We start from the raw sequence: 15,421 nt of genomic DNA, 5'->3' as shown, positions 1-15,421 counted from the left end.
AGGAAGATCAATAAAGGGATAATAGACCCAAACACAGGCCAGCAGACGTGCCACATGGTTTGCATTTTAATCAGATTTCAGTCAGTTTCAGCTTCACATGAATGATTATCATGAAAAATATGAGAAAATCTCAAAGTGTTTGTTCTGTGTTCTCTGTGTGAGCCATGCCTTCCTCCTCATCATCATACCTCATGATAGCATTTCCCACCACTTGTCTAAAATTGGACGCCCTGGTGAGTCTGAGCCAGCCTACAGTCGGGCCTCTCCTCTCCTCTCCCTCCCCTTCAGCAGAGTAAGGAAGCCGGACAAATAGAAACCTCTATGTGAATCTATCAAACGACAGTGATTATTCTCATTTAAAGGTGAAGGGGGAAGCACTGCTCTCTAGATGGTGGTTGCCATGGATTTCTCTCAAAAGCTTTTGGCATAATGGCACATCCCACTACTGATGTCAGCGCTCGAGGAAGAAAGGGGAGGAAGGGAAGGAGAGGGGAGGGGAGGAAAGGAGTTGAGAGAGAGAGAGAGAGAGACAGAGAGAGAGGCGAGGGTAAAGCAAAGAGAGAAGGAGGGGAGGCAGCCTGTTGCTCATGATCATCTAATATCCTCCTCGTACTCCACAAGCCGAGCGCCTGAGCATTGATGGAGTCACATGAGGTAGCAGCACAAGCTGGAAACATACTTTTTATTTTCCCTTCATGTCCATCGCTCTTCTCTTCTTCTTCAAACTAACAGCTGCTCAGAGCACGGTGAGTATTCTCCTTGTTTTTTCTAAAAACTTACTGTAGAGTTAAACACACCTCTTAGTCCTAAGCTGCGCTTGTCATCACTTTTTTTAACAGTGGGAACTTCACCTTGTAGCTGATCCTAGGTGGATTTTAGTTGAAAGATTTATTTTATATTAAAAAACAACAACAAAACATTTGACATCAGTGGGTAAAACCTAATGAAAGCTGCAGCTGCGCTTGTAAGAGAGTCTACAATATGTCTACAACAGATGACAGTGATTTGCATACTGGATAGTCTGTATGTACACCATGGTAACAGCCAGGCTGTAGCTACATTACAGGGTTATGATCTGTAAACATGAACTGATATCTCAGTGTGGAGGGATATTCAGTGCTCCTGCTCTGACACGTGCAGAAAGAAAATCTAATTTTAAAAGTTCTGAGTCCACTTCACATCCTCAAAGAGTGACTCACGCTGATTCCACAGTGAACACAGCACATGGTTGACCACACTGATGTTAGATTATGGGCTATAATGCAATTATGAGTCCACAATGCAAATGCCTCTCGAAGACCTGGGATCAATGATATATGATGTGTAATACATCATCCTCTCCTCTTCCTCCTCCTCCAGGTAATTGTAACTATAATGAGATGAACTAATGACTTTTTCCTGTTCTAACAGCTAATAGAGGCTCATTCCCCTCCACAAAGATCAGCCAGCAAAAAGTAATTATATTCTGTTATTCCCAGGTGTCTTTATATAAAAGGTTTCGGTGGTAGTGTCATCGGAGCGGATCAAAGAGTCACAATCCCACCGACGACACTAGTTCCCAACGCAGCAGAGGGCACACAAAGGGATCTTTAGACTCAGCACACACAGTGATGGACGTGCTTTGAAAGTGTAAGTAGAATCAAGCTTACTCCTCTGTTTCTGAAACTCACTCCTGACAGACGACGTTATCATCTACACTGTGCAAAAGTCTCAAAAATACAACACATCCTGGCATGAAGAGCAGTAGGTGGATTTTCACCTACTGCAGAAACAGAAACAGATGGTCACGTTTGTGCCAGGAAAGCACATCTGCCTGCATGGATAACACATGTACAGAGTTGGCTGAAGCCATTGTGGTTAGAGAGTCCGCAGATCTGACGGACTCTCTACCTGCAACAGGTACCCGAGGCCGCCGCCTCTATCCCTTATGCACATTAATGTATCAAAATCAACCGTGCTCCAGCAAGACAACAGCACCTGTGTGGTGATGCTCGGGTCTTTACGGTAGTCTGGTTTAGTGCATGGCAAACAGCCTATCCAGGCTCAGACAGAGATCAGAATGTTGCACATAAACAGAAGACTATGAGGGTATCAGGATACTAATGTGTTCTCATCCTGTGACAGGAAAGCTGTTTTCATCTCCAAACATTTTACCATCCAGTGATGTATCTTGTTTCCCACTCCACATCCATCAGCCCAGCTGAAAAGAAAGCCCTGTGGCTGTTTTGTCTGGTCCATTTGTTCCATCTCATCAGCTAAAGTACTTTTTTTTACTCACAGTGTAATAGTGTTAAGAGTGAGTTGTTTTTGTCTTTCTTCCTTGCTGATCTTTGATCGACCGCTGCTTGTAGCTTCTGTCGCCTCAGCCTCCGCTGGGCCTCCGGGGGCTGAGATCCTTTGAAACACCCCGACCAAAGTGACAGACAGACAGTCAGGGCTGCACTATGACGCCTGTGTGTGCACACATGACCCCACATCTGAGGCACTTTGACCGGCTTCTTGTGAAAAAGAAACGGTTTACTTAGCCCTGAGCCATTAGGAAGTCAGATAATTGCAGCTTGGCAGGAAAAGGGCATCAGAAGATGAAGAGCGTGGATTGGTTAATGCCCACAGACAATGCAGAGGACTTAATGTTATGCAATCTTTATATAATCAAGTTAGACGAGCACTCACATAAATGGTGAGAGTGTGCAATCATCCACTCAGCAGGAAAAATACCTGGGATGAATGTGAGTGATGTCCGTGACGCTGAGGTGCTGACTGCATGTTGTTTGCTGAGGAAGATGAGGAGTGCTGCTGAGGCATGAACGTGGAGCGGCGGGGCAGAAATGTGGGGATCTGCTGACCCTGTCTGGGGGGGATAGAGTGCTTTAGGAGAAGGGACAGGCAGAGGGCAGGCTGGGAAACAAACTGTAGGCAGAAAATGACAGAGGTGTGATGCTTCTCATTAGCTCTTTGCGATGAGATGCTTGATGGAAAACATACTTGCACACTGATATCCTAGTGATTGTATGGGATGGTTTGCACATGTAAACATGTTTTTTAGGAATGTAGATATTCTGATATTGCCTCATGCAGACACATGGTCAGGGTGTCAGGGTCATATTATGTAGCTAAAAGTAAAACTTTAATGCCAGTTTTCGATGTGAACAATAGATTTCAAAGGGGTTTGGATGTGTTTATTGTCTGCCACAGGACCGCCACAGGAGGCTTTGAGGTTTTAGGATGTTATTTGGCCGACATCAGAGCGACATTCAAGTTTTAGAGGGACTGTTTGCTTTTTGGGGTCGACTGGAAATCCAAGAAAGCGTCCATAGCATCAAAAAAAAGTGCCTGAACACCAATGTTCAGGTTCAGCTGTGCACCCCAGTGTGAACCAGATACACTGTAGCTGGAGTATGTCACTGTCTCAAACCAAGGTTAGGTGAACACATTATTACAGTGATGGATACGATCGCCATCTGATGTGCAGGTTCACTGTTCAGCAGATGCAGCTGATGTCAATCACTTAACAGAATGAAAAATAAAAACAGCCATTAGCGCTAACATCGCTCGTTATTGCAGTTTTATCTCCACAGCAGCACACTGCGGTCAGCCACAGACGGAGATAGTTAATGCCCCGGAGCCTTCTGCCAGTACGCATTAATAGTGCCTACTACCAAAATAATGATGATAATAATTTAAAAAATAACACATTTTTGTAACTATTTCTGCTTGAAAAAGGTCTTCAGGGGAAGGACCGCTCCTGGCGTGCCTGACTGTTTCAGTGTTTAACCAGATACAGCTGGGTCTTGGCAGCACTTGTGGTCCATTTCTGGAAACACCACCCTCTTATAGTCCATTAGAGAACAGTGAGCTGTTAAGGGAATAGGAAGAGAAGAGGTTGTTGGGAGAATAAAGGGGTCATTGTGTGGTCTGAATGGCCATTAAGCCTGAGAGGACATGATAGGACTCCATCTTCAGGTGACATCTCGACGTGTCCTCTGAACGCTGTGAAGATAAAGGTCTGTTGTACTGGCTCGGAGGAGCAGATCTTCATCAGAAATTCTCATTAAATCAACATGTGTTTGTATTTCACACAATGAGTCAAGCTGAATTGCAAATCCTTCATTCAGTGACAGATTGGTCAACTCAGACTTCCTCTAATACGCAGCTGTAAATCAGTGATAAATGAACAATTCATGTGTCTTTGTAGGATGCACATGTTCATCGGTCCGAAACAGACGCACACGATTATGTCTGAAAGAAAGAATTTGCGTCAGTCTGTCAGTTACTAGAATCAGCCACTACTGATGGACGAGACTTTCCAAAGGCTCTTTAGGATGGCACTGAGGGAAATGCATGCACAATGCAGTCAGGCAACACAGACTCCCAACCCAGTGACTCACCAGGCAATCTGGAGAACATGCCCTGTGGCTTAGCTGTGATAACGCTGGCACCGAGAGAGGCCAGACCTCAGCCGATCTGGTGGGGAGAACAGCCTTCGCTGTCTTTCCAGTGTTTCATCTCTCCTTTCCGAGATAGACTTCATCCCCCTCCCAAAGGAAGGCACAACAAAGAGAGAGAGAAATACACAACAAGAGTTTAAAAAATGCTCCTGTGACAGTGAAGAGGCAAAAGCACAATGGCTTTTAAAGGCAAACTGAGAAATCGAACAGCCTCAAGGGGTTAAGTGTGATTTAATCTGGTAGGAGAGCGGCGTGGGCTTGTGTGCATCCACACCGGCGAGGCATTTGTAGGCGTATCGATAACCTCCACTGCATAGAGGGAGGATGTGAGAAGCAGCAAAAAAAAAAGAGGGATTCTACAGAAAGGTTTTCATTCTTGTGTTTTGGTTCAGTGTCAGTGTGGATCTGATGGACAAACATCCCAGCTGACCTCGAGGTTCTTCCTCCACATGTGAAGCATCCATCCAGGCAGGGTGCTGAGGCTCGTTGGGTCTAATTTCATGGGTGGAACATGTAGCCGACTGTAATCAGCGGCTCAGAGAGGCTGACAGTGCAGGTGCCTAATAACCGTTCAGTCGACACGTTCACATCCCCGTTTTAGAAGCCAAGGCCTTCTTCCTGACCCACAATTGGCTGTGCAACAAATCCAGGCACTGACATTTTAATTTCTGCCTCCCCACTAAATTACTGTAATTGATTAAATTCATTTGGACACATGCCACGAGGTCCTCACTGATATACTAACATTTGAACTGCAGAAATATGGACGTACAGGAAGAGTTTTTTATCTAATAGTGGAGAACAAACACCTTCAGTATCTGTTACATCAGTGAATTATCTAACCACAGTGTCAGTGTAACATCAGGCTGTTGTTTAGAATTCCCCAGCTGCTGTGGGTAACAGATGTTCATGCACACTGCAGGGGGTGAAATCGTTATCCCTTGATGCCGGCGGCTGTATCTTTATCAGTGACCGTGCTAAACCATGCATGAATAGTGTTTTCAAACTGCTGAGAAGATGGAAGAGATCTGATGTTTGTGTGATGCAAATAGTAGATCTATGCAGAGAGAAGATTGATTTAATAGATGTTTATGTCTTAACAGTAAAATCGTTCCTGTCCTTTGTCTCATCTGTGGTCTGACGTGCTCTTCTGCCTTAATGAGGTGAGAAGATTGATGCCGCTGTCATGTTTAATTTTGGATCAAGACATGAGACGATGATGAGCTCAGCTCAACATAACGTGTCACTCACTGCAGCTCAGTTTGTGAACATTTTAGAATTTTCCATCTCTCTGCATAAATATTAATCAAAACATCATCAAGTCCTTAAAGTAGACAAAGAGAACCCAAGCAAACAAATTCAATGGAAATGTGTGCCTTTCATTATTTGGACTCAATAAAACAGTCAGTCAGTTAGAGGTTGCATATATGGGTCCAGTTTTCAAAGCATGGTGGTGGTATCATCATGGCTTGGACCTGTTTTGCTGCATTAGCAGCCAATAAATGAGTGAAGAGTCTGTCCTATTGCTACACACAGCCTAGCTCAGGGGTCGGCAACCTTTAGCATTAAAAGAGCCATTTGGATGATAACTAATCTACTAAAGAATTTAATTTCCTCCCCCAAAAGTGCCTGTGTCTTGGAAGGCTATACTTGTTTTTTGAACTGTTTGCCGGCTTACCAACAAAGAGATTGTATTTTTGTTATATTGAGCCTGATAAAATGGAACATTATACCGGTTATGGAGAAACTGACTTGAAAAGAATGCTACTGGCGCGGTGTATCTTTTTTGATACTGAAGAGAGGCCCTCAACGGATGCGAGGAGTCCCTCTCAATTTAAGTTTCTATTTGAACTTTGGACTTGGGAGTCTTTGTTTGTTTGTTGGTTCTGTTGTTTCTTGTTCTTGTTCGAGTTAACATGGGTAATGTCATACGAGAGTATTGAGGTGGAAAAATACATATGCATCATCAGGTATATAAGATAGTTACGCTAAATGTTAACAGGCTGCACAGTCCTATTAAAAGGAGTCAAATTTTAGCCAAAATGAAACGAGAGAAGCTACAGGTAGTTTTTTGGCGAGACTCATCTGTCCTCCTTAGAACACGAAAAACTTAAAAAGTTTGGCTTTCAAAATACCTATTACTCATCTCATAAATCAGGTCGTAGAAGGGGTGTGGCTATATTAGTTTCTAATGCTGCTAATTTTGAGTTTATTTCAGAAGTGAAAGACAAGGAAGGAAGATTTGTTTTGGTAAAGGGCAAACTAGACAACGAAGAAGTGACATTATTCGATGTGTATGCCCCCCCCAGGGAGCAAAAAAAGTTTTTTTAAGAAAATATTTGAATTGATAGTCCTGGCAACACGGGGAATTTTGATCTGTGGGGGTGATTTTAATGTTCATCTTCAACCTAAGCTGGATACGTCTAATCAACGCCAAAAGAAAAGCCCAAACGCCACTTTAGTCAGGAAGATGCTTGCAGAATTGAACTTAATTGATGTGTGGAGGGATGGTCATACAGGAGAAAAAAAGTTCACTTATTACTCTCCGAGCCATGTAGCTTATTCACGAATTGATTACCTATTCATGTATAAATCAGACTGGCATAGAGTTAGGGATTGTACAATAGGGATTAGGGACGTGTCTGACCATGCTGGAGTGTATCTAACCCTGCATTTGACTAATCAACGGAGAAATACATTATGGAGACTTAATACAAATATTTTAAATGACAAAACGGTATGGAAGCAAATTCAGCAGGAGTTTGAATCATATTTACAAAATAATGATAATGGGGAGGTGTCTCCAAATACTCTGTGGGACGCGGCAAAGGCGGTTATTTGCGGGAAAATTATTGCCCTTACAGCTTTTCGGAAAAAGGAGAAACAGAGGAGACTCCTTGAACTACAAGAGGAAATTAAGTTATTAGAAATTAGACACGCTTAACAAAAACATCCTCAGATATTGACTAGACTGAATAAAATCAAACAAGATATAAATGGTATATATGAAGAGGAAATTGAAAGACAACTTAAATTTACTAAAGATACTATGAAACGGGTCCTAGAGCAATGAAATTACTTTCTTGGAGGACACGAAAACAACAGGGAAAGAACACAATTTATCAGATTAAGAATCCCAAGACTCAAGAACTTTGTAGTGAACCAAAGGATATTCAAAGGGCTTTTGAATTATATTATAAAGACATATACCCAACCGACCATGACAAACTTTACAACAATGGAGAACTTTTTAAGATCATTAGATCTGCCCTCTATAGGAGAAGTACAGAATAAAGAAATTATGGCTGAGATATCAGCAGAAGACCTGAATAAGGCGATTTCAAGATTGAAAGCTAATAAGGCTTCAGACGGATACCCGTCCGAATGGTATAAAGCATTTAAAGATCAAATTATACCTGTGCTGCTTAAATGTTTTAATCATACACTGAGGATGGGGGAAACCCCCCAATCATGGAAAGAAGCAGTTATTTCTATTATCCCGAAGGAAGGAAAAGATAAAAAGGAATGCAGCTCATATAGACCAATATCAGTCTTAAACGTAGATTACAAAATATTTGCTTCAATTCTGTCTAAGAGACTGGAGGCCATCGTCCCAGAGTTGGTAGATCTTGATCAAACAGGTTTTGTATTAAATAGACAGACACATGATAATGTAAGGAGAACATTACAGTTGTTGGGTCATATTATATCAGAAGATCTCAGTGCAATTTTGATCAGCTTGGACGCCGAAAAGGCATTTGATTCGGTTGGTTGGGAATATCTATATAGGGTACATGCAAGATTTGGATTTAGGGAAGGCTTTATTAACTGTATAAGAGCGTTTTACTTTTCTCCAACAGCTAGGATTAGAGTTAACGGTCACTTGTCACGAACTATTCATTTAGAAAGAGGGACACGCCAGGGATGTCCCCTGAGTCCATCTTTATTTGCGTTATTTATTGAACCCCTGGCCCAAGCAATTAGGGAGGAATCCAAAATAAAGGGGATTATGATTAGAGGAGAGGAACATAAGTCTTGTATGTTTGTGGATGATCACAAATCCTGACTCTAGTATTCCTAAATTGATGTCCCTACTGGGAGAATATAACTCATACTCTGGATACAAGTTAAATATCCAAAAAACACAAACCCTCATATTTAATTATACACCTCACCCGGATATAAAGGAGAAATATAATTTTAAATGGGACTCGTCCAAACTAAAATATTTAGGAATAAATTTATGTAAAGATATGTCAAAACTTTTTGAAAATAATTATGGCCTTATTAATAAAGAAATCAAATCTGACATTTCTAGATGGACCCTCCTCCCACTAGATATGAGTAATAGAATAGAAATAATTAAAATGAACTTGTTGCCACGGCTTCTTTATCTCTTTCAATCACTGCCCTTGGAGGTCCCTCAAAAACAATTTGATGAGTGGAACGTCTGGATTTCAAGGTTTATTTGGAACAACAGAAGACCCAGGGTCCAGTTCAGGACACTCCAGAACAGAGAGAAGGGAGGCAAGGGAGGGAGAAAGGGAGGCAGAGCTGTACCATGTCTACAGGATTATTATTATGCAGCACAATTGAAACCTTTAGTATGTTGGTGTGCTCCAAACTATGAATCCAAATGGAAATCTCTAGAAATCACACAGATAAACATCCCAATACAGACTTTAATAGGCAATAAAGGCCAAGCTGAAAGATATTACAACAGTTTAAACCAATGGACATTATTCACTTTAAAAATATGGTTCAAGGTTTTGAGGAAGTTACAGCTAGAGAAACAAGCTAGGGTCTTGAATTGGGTGCCATGTGACCCGGAATTTGAACCTGCTAGTTTGAACAAAGGTTTTAAACGATGGGCCAGGAAAGGAATCACATCCTTTTGTTCCCTCATCTCGAATGGCAAATTCCAGAGCTATGGGTTAATCTCAGACACATTTGGACTGGAGAAGCAGGATTTCCATAGGTACCTGCAAGCCAGAGACTATTATAATAAAAAATTACAAACCAGTGAAGGGAACGAATATAATCTGATCTCTATATTACAGGATGCATACCAAAATAAAGATAATAACAATCTGATCTCAAGGATATATTGCGTTATGCAATCCTCTAAAACTCATTCAACAATATATCTTTTGAAGATACTTTTGGCAAGTAGCAGAAAAGCCATAACTAGAAAATGGTTATAATTAGACCCTCCAACATTGGATCAGTGGCACAGGATCATTAGTGACATTTATTGTATGGAAAGACTTACCTTTGTCTTACGACTTGAGTTGGAGAAGTGTACTGAACGCTGGGAAAAATGGACCGTGTATGTGCCACAAGTAACATGATGTAAGGCCAGGATGTATGTGTAACAGAATCTCTTGACTGTAAATATGACCCATGGTGTTCTCATTGTTCATTGTCTATATATGCAAAACACTAATAAAGAAAAAGTTACAAAAAAAAAAGAGCCATTTGGGCCTGGGAGCCACAACAGAGGGATGAAAGAACCTCATGCGGCTCCGGAGCCGCAGGTTGCCGACCCCTGGCCTAGGTGTCCCCCTAGCTAAGCAGCTCAGTATATTACAATTACAATTATTTGATCGAATTAAACGAAGCTACAAGTGGTCTCTTCATCAAAGCTGTGTTTCTTTGGGTTTGTTTTGGTTAAACCCTGCCCCCTAGTGGCCTCAATTTGCTTAATGCAGCTTTAACCTAGAGTCTATTTTAATCTTTGCTCCGATACTGTGACTGCAAGGCATTTTTTCATGCTTATAGACAAAAAGTGCACCAATACAACAGTGGATTAACTAATAAAACTGAGAAAATATTCATACAACATGATGTTTTAGATTAGTTGTGTCTCATAAACTCCTCAGGCAGTTCATAGTTAATGAAAGCTGCGTCTGAGGCTCAAACCTTTATAAAAAATTAATTCAAGGGCAAAAATTGTCTGAGTTTGTGAAATATCACCCGGCTCAGAGTCTGCTCTGTGTTTTCCCTCTGAAGGTGCTGATGGGAGGTTGAGCAGAGGATGTGAGCGGACCAGTAAAGATGACCCTGCTGGCGGGTGATGGCTCCGACTATGACTACAGCGCCCTGAGCTGTGCCTCTGACAACTCCTTCAACCCTCTGCCCCAACAAGAGGAGGAGGCTCGCAAGGGGGCCTTCTACAAGAGGGCGCAGGCTGCCCCTGAGCTCAGCGCACCCCTGTCCAGTGCCCGGAAACTCCACGCCATCATCAATGTGGGCGGCCTGCGTTACCAGCTGCCTTGGACCACCTTAGAGGACTTCCCCCTGTCCCGCCTGGGCCAGCTGCACCTCTGCAGCAGCTTTGACGAGATCATGCGGATCTGTGATGACTATGATGTGACGCACAATGAGTTCTTCTTTGACCGCAGCCCCTGTGCTTTCCGTACCATCCTGACCTTCCTGCGGGCAGGTAAGCTGCGGTCCCTCCGGGAGATGTGCGCCCTGTCCTTCAGGGAGGAGCTGCTGTACTGGGGGGTTCCTGAGGAGAACCTGGAGTGGTGCTGTCGCCGACGTCTGCTGCAGCGCATGGAGGAGTTTGAAGCGATGGAGAGAGCAGAGGAAGAGGAGGAGGAGTTTCTGGAGGATCTGCTGGATTCAGACAGCGGGCAGAGGGAGCACACAGCAGAGTCCAGGCTGAGTCGCTGTATGGGCAAGCTGAGAGACATGGTGGAGAGGCCTCACTCAGGCCTTCCAGGGAAGATCTTCGCCTGTTTGTCAGTGCTGTTTGTCACCATCACTGCCATCAACCTGTCCATCAGCACCATGCCTGCCATGAGGGAAGAGGAGGAGGCAGTGAGTAGAGGGGTTCACTTCAGGTTCCATATGTATAAAGACACTTCATTTCCTGTTTTTGATGCCCCACACTTTCAGGAGGCCAGAGGCAGGTCCTTAGGTTCTGCTCAGTACTCCATCCTCCCTCCTCAGACCCATTAACCAGTCTCAGCACAGCATATAGAAAGATGTCTCGATTTCTAAAACTGAGGAGGATTGAGATGTTTTTGTAAAGAGCTGAAAGGGGCTGACAGCTGTTTCATCAGCTCCTCTCTGTCCCTGAGTGTCTTCCTCACCTCCTCTACTCACCTTGTGAGGAGGGCCAGACTAAGATAAAAAGAATGAAGGCACAATTCTGTCATAATCACCAAACTAAATATTAAAATAATTTGTCAATAACCTCAAACACTAAATCTGTAGGAGGCAATGAACATTGAAACCTGTAGCCTGTAGAATTGTCTAAGCTAACTCATTTTTGTCATAAAGCTGCTGCTGGCTATGCAAAAACAGAATCAAAGTAGGCCATGATCACACAACCTACACACTCCTTATCATATGATATCATATGACATTGATCTTAGGTGACAGGAAGCAGCCTCAGTGAGCAACACTAGCTAATATTAGTGTGCCTGTTAATGTGAATAAATGACTGGCTAATGTAGCAACACACCTCCTGAGTGACAGGGCTTTGATCTACTTCATTGATGTTTGCAAATTAGTTCTTTTTATTATATGATTTAGCTGAATTAGCTGAGGATTGAGCTGTACTGCATTAAAGCAGTAGATTTGATCTCAGGTAGATGCATAAGGCTGCCTGCACGTCATTGGATGCCACTTTTAATGAAGGCAAAACAATGCCTACCTTAGGGCATGTTTTCATTAAGCTATATTCAAATAAAAAGGTACGTTGTACGTGTTCATTTAAAAAGCAGCCGGGCTAATAATGGCACGTCTCTGCCGTCAGTTAAAACCTCCTCACAGTCGGAGAGTGGAGGCTGCTGAGACGGCCTCACTGTGCACCAGTTGTTTTTCCAGATTAGAAGAAAAAATATTGGAAGACGTCTCCGTGTGTGCTTTTCATGAGCGGCTTCCATTATAATGTCTGACTTCAATCACAACCATAATTAGCACCCTGGCCTCTTCAGTGAAATCAAAGGAAAATGCAATATGTGACACACACACACACACACACACAATCAAATCATGATTCTTCTTTTCAGAGAAATTGAAAGTAACAGAAAGCAGCTTTGCTTGAAATAGTTTTTACTGTAAGTGTGGTGGGTGGGTGGGGTGTTTAAAACCAAACAGGTTTTTATTGTTTTTATGCAGCTTACAGAAGTTTCAGATTGAGTAAGTTTTTCACTCAGTCATACAAAGCTTTGAGCTGCAAAGTGGCGGGGAAAGAACTCAATCTGATTTCAGAAAATGCCTTACACTGCATCAAATACACGACAGTGCAACAACTGCTGTAGAAACAGCTCAGGCTTTTGTTATGTCATCTTCCAATAAAACTAATGCACTAATAAATACATAAAGGACAAAGGATTATTAACAAATGAATTGGAAATGAACAGCAGTGCCCACAGCTGTTTCCAGTCTTGGGAAAATAAAATAGGAGCTCCACATGTTATAAATATTCAATTAATTGCATTTTTACAACTCCCACAAAGCAGTCTTTCACTGTAGAAAGCTGGCAGATCAATGGATTTTTGTCACATGACCAGTGAGTCAGTCATGGCTTCCTGGTTGCATCAAGGACTCCAGAATTATTTGTTTTGTACAGAATATTTTTAATAAAAATGGTTCATTTTTAATGAATTTTTAAATGAGGTAATTGATTTTAGATTTTCAAATGGTTAAACAATACCAATACTTTTTGCATACTCACACTGATCTCTGGTGAAGACAATACAAATAATAATGACTGTTCCATGCTGTATTTGTGCTGACACTCTTGCTGTGTGTTCACACTTTTCAGTGTTCTCAGTATTAAGCTGTTTAATTAAAAGTGCTCATTCCAGCAGCCTGAAGTGTCGCATTAAAGGTGTTCCTGTCTGACAGGTTCACTGCTGGTTTACAGTTGGTTTACTCAAAACATGTCCTCCACTGTGGGAGTGTGTTTCATAATGATATTATTACCTGTGTTCAAAGTGCTCCGCTAACACAGTGTCTGCTGTAAAATATAAAAGCAGGCGCGCACTGAATCAGCATCCTTTCTGCGTCAGGGATACACCAAAACATCTTATGAATAATGAGCATTGTATAAGATCAGATGTATTAATAGCACTTGTTATAAATGCATTCCTCAAATGCCATTCTGTTCTTCTTTTGCTGGGTGCAGTGATGGTTCAGCAGCAGATAGCACACTGCAGTGGCGCCCTCTAGTGACGTGCCAATACCAACACTTTGCGTTCTTTTTTTAACAGGGCACATGTTCCCAGATGTGCTACAACATCTTCATCGTGGAGACTGTGTGTGTCGCCTGGTTCTCCCTGGAGTTCACCCTGCGCTTCATCCAGGACCGCAGCAAGCTGACCTTCCTCAGACAGCCCCTGAACCTGATCGACGTGGTGGCCATCCTGCCGTACTACATCACCCTGCTGGTGGACAGCACCTCCAAAGGGGAGAAGCGCCTGGGCTCCGGCAGCACCTACTTGGACAAAGTGGGGCTGGTGCTGCGCATCCTGAGAGCCCTGCGCATACTCTACGTGATGCGATTAGCTCGCCACTCTCTGGGCCTGCAGACTCTGGGCCTGACGGCACGCCGCTGCACGCGGGAGTTCGGACTGCTTCTCCTTTTCCTCTGTGTGGCCATCGCACTGTACTCCCCTTTGCTGTACTTGATTGAGAATGAAATGGCCACTACGCAGGAGTTCACCAGCATCCCTGCTACTTATTGGTGGGCTGTCATCACCATGACAACCGTGGGATATGGGGACATGGTGCCGAGGAGCATCCCGGGTCAGGTGGTGGCTCTGAGCAGCATCCTCAGCGGGATCCTTCTGATGGCCTTCCCCGTCACGTCCATCTTCCACACCTTCTCGCGGTCCTACGTGGAGCTGAAGCAGGAGCAGCAGAGGCTCCTGCAGAGGAGGACTCACTTTCTGCTGCGGAGCCGCATGGCTGGCCTGGGCAGCAACCTCTCCTTAGAGAGCGACATGCTCTTCCCCATAGGCTCATCTGACACCAGGGACATGGACGACTGAGACTGACAAGAGCGGCACGAGACACTCAAACAGGATGTGTATATAGTCAAAGACAGAGGCAGTATCAGTGTCAGGGTCCACCCTGGGTGTTAAAGAAGAGAAGGAGAGAGGGGCTTTATTTTCCTCCCAGAAAAGCAGCTTGCTGTGTAGCAGTGTAATCAAAGATACACAGAAAGGAGGGAAAACAATTTCAACACAAGAGATTAAAATGTCAAAAACAATCCTGAAGTGTTGAAACGACACATATCTTTTTTTAAACAATGATAAAATTCTGTTTTGTCTTTTTGTCATTTTAATGGATTTGTTGTCGCCTGTGTGCCCCTCTGAGTCCCCCCAGTGTCACTAAATAGAAGATGCTGTTTGCTTTTGTTTCATTCCCAAAGTGGAGATGAAATGTCTTTCCAAGCTAAAAAAAAAAAAAAATATTGTTCTGGATGATTGAATGACGTTGGCTTCCTCTGGCTCAGCCAGTATTATACATACTAATTATGGTGTGGTAATTGCCCTTCTTCTAGGTTCCATATGCAATTTTTGAAATACGTTTAGGCATTAATGTGCTTGTAATGCCTGCAGTTGCTGTGCATAGCTGTTTATAAATGATTTCTCTCTTTAAAGTGGATTTAATGGGTTTTTGTGCATGTTGTTGTTCTGCTGTCACTTGTTCGGACTCAACTTTTCACATAATTATAAAAATAAGAGGAAGAAGTTTGTAGGAGTAAGTTCAGCTTCTTTATTATTATTATTATTATTATTATTAATAATAATAATAATAATAATAATAATAATAATAATAATAATAATAATAATAATAATAATAATAATAATAATTGAATGCTTCCAGAAGCTCTATTAGAAAATTGTGTTTTAAATGATTGTGGTCATGACCTTTGAGTGGGTGGGGTTGGGGTTGGGGTTCTAACACCACAACTACAGTTTGTACAGTTTGTACTTTGCATATTA

At 42.6% G+C, this 15,421-nt stretch overlaps 1 protein-coding gene across 1 annotated transcript; it reads left to right on the top strand.

The window, feature by feature from the left end:
* The first annotated feature begins 627 nt into the window (after positions 1-627).
* Positions 628-14,845, top strand: kcng1 (potassium voltage-gated channel, subfamily G, member 1). The gene is made up of 4 exons (XM_028410342.1): positions 628-746; positions 1,479-1,629; positions 10,461-11,276; positions 13,682-14,845. Exons 3-4 carry the CDS (start codon positions 10,506-10,508, stop codon positions 14,459-14,461), a joined length of 1,551 nt encoding a protein of 516 aa, XP_028266143.1. The 5' UTR covers positions 628-746; positions 1,479-1,629; positions 10,461-10,505; the 3' UTR covers positions 14,462-14,845.
* Positions 14,846-15,421: the final 576 nt, after the last annotated feature.

Source organism: Parambassis ranga, chromosome 7, assembly GCF_900634625.1.
Source record: "Parambassis ranga chromosome 7, fParRan2.1, whole genome shotgun sequence".
Classification (NCBI taxonomy): domain Eukaryota; kingdom Metazoa; phylum Chordata; class Actinopteri; family Ambassidae; genus Parambassis; species Parambassis ranga.
The sequence above is the reverse complement of the archived record's forward strand: the minus strand, read 5'-3'. Positions and strand labels throughout refer to the sequence as shown.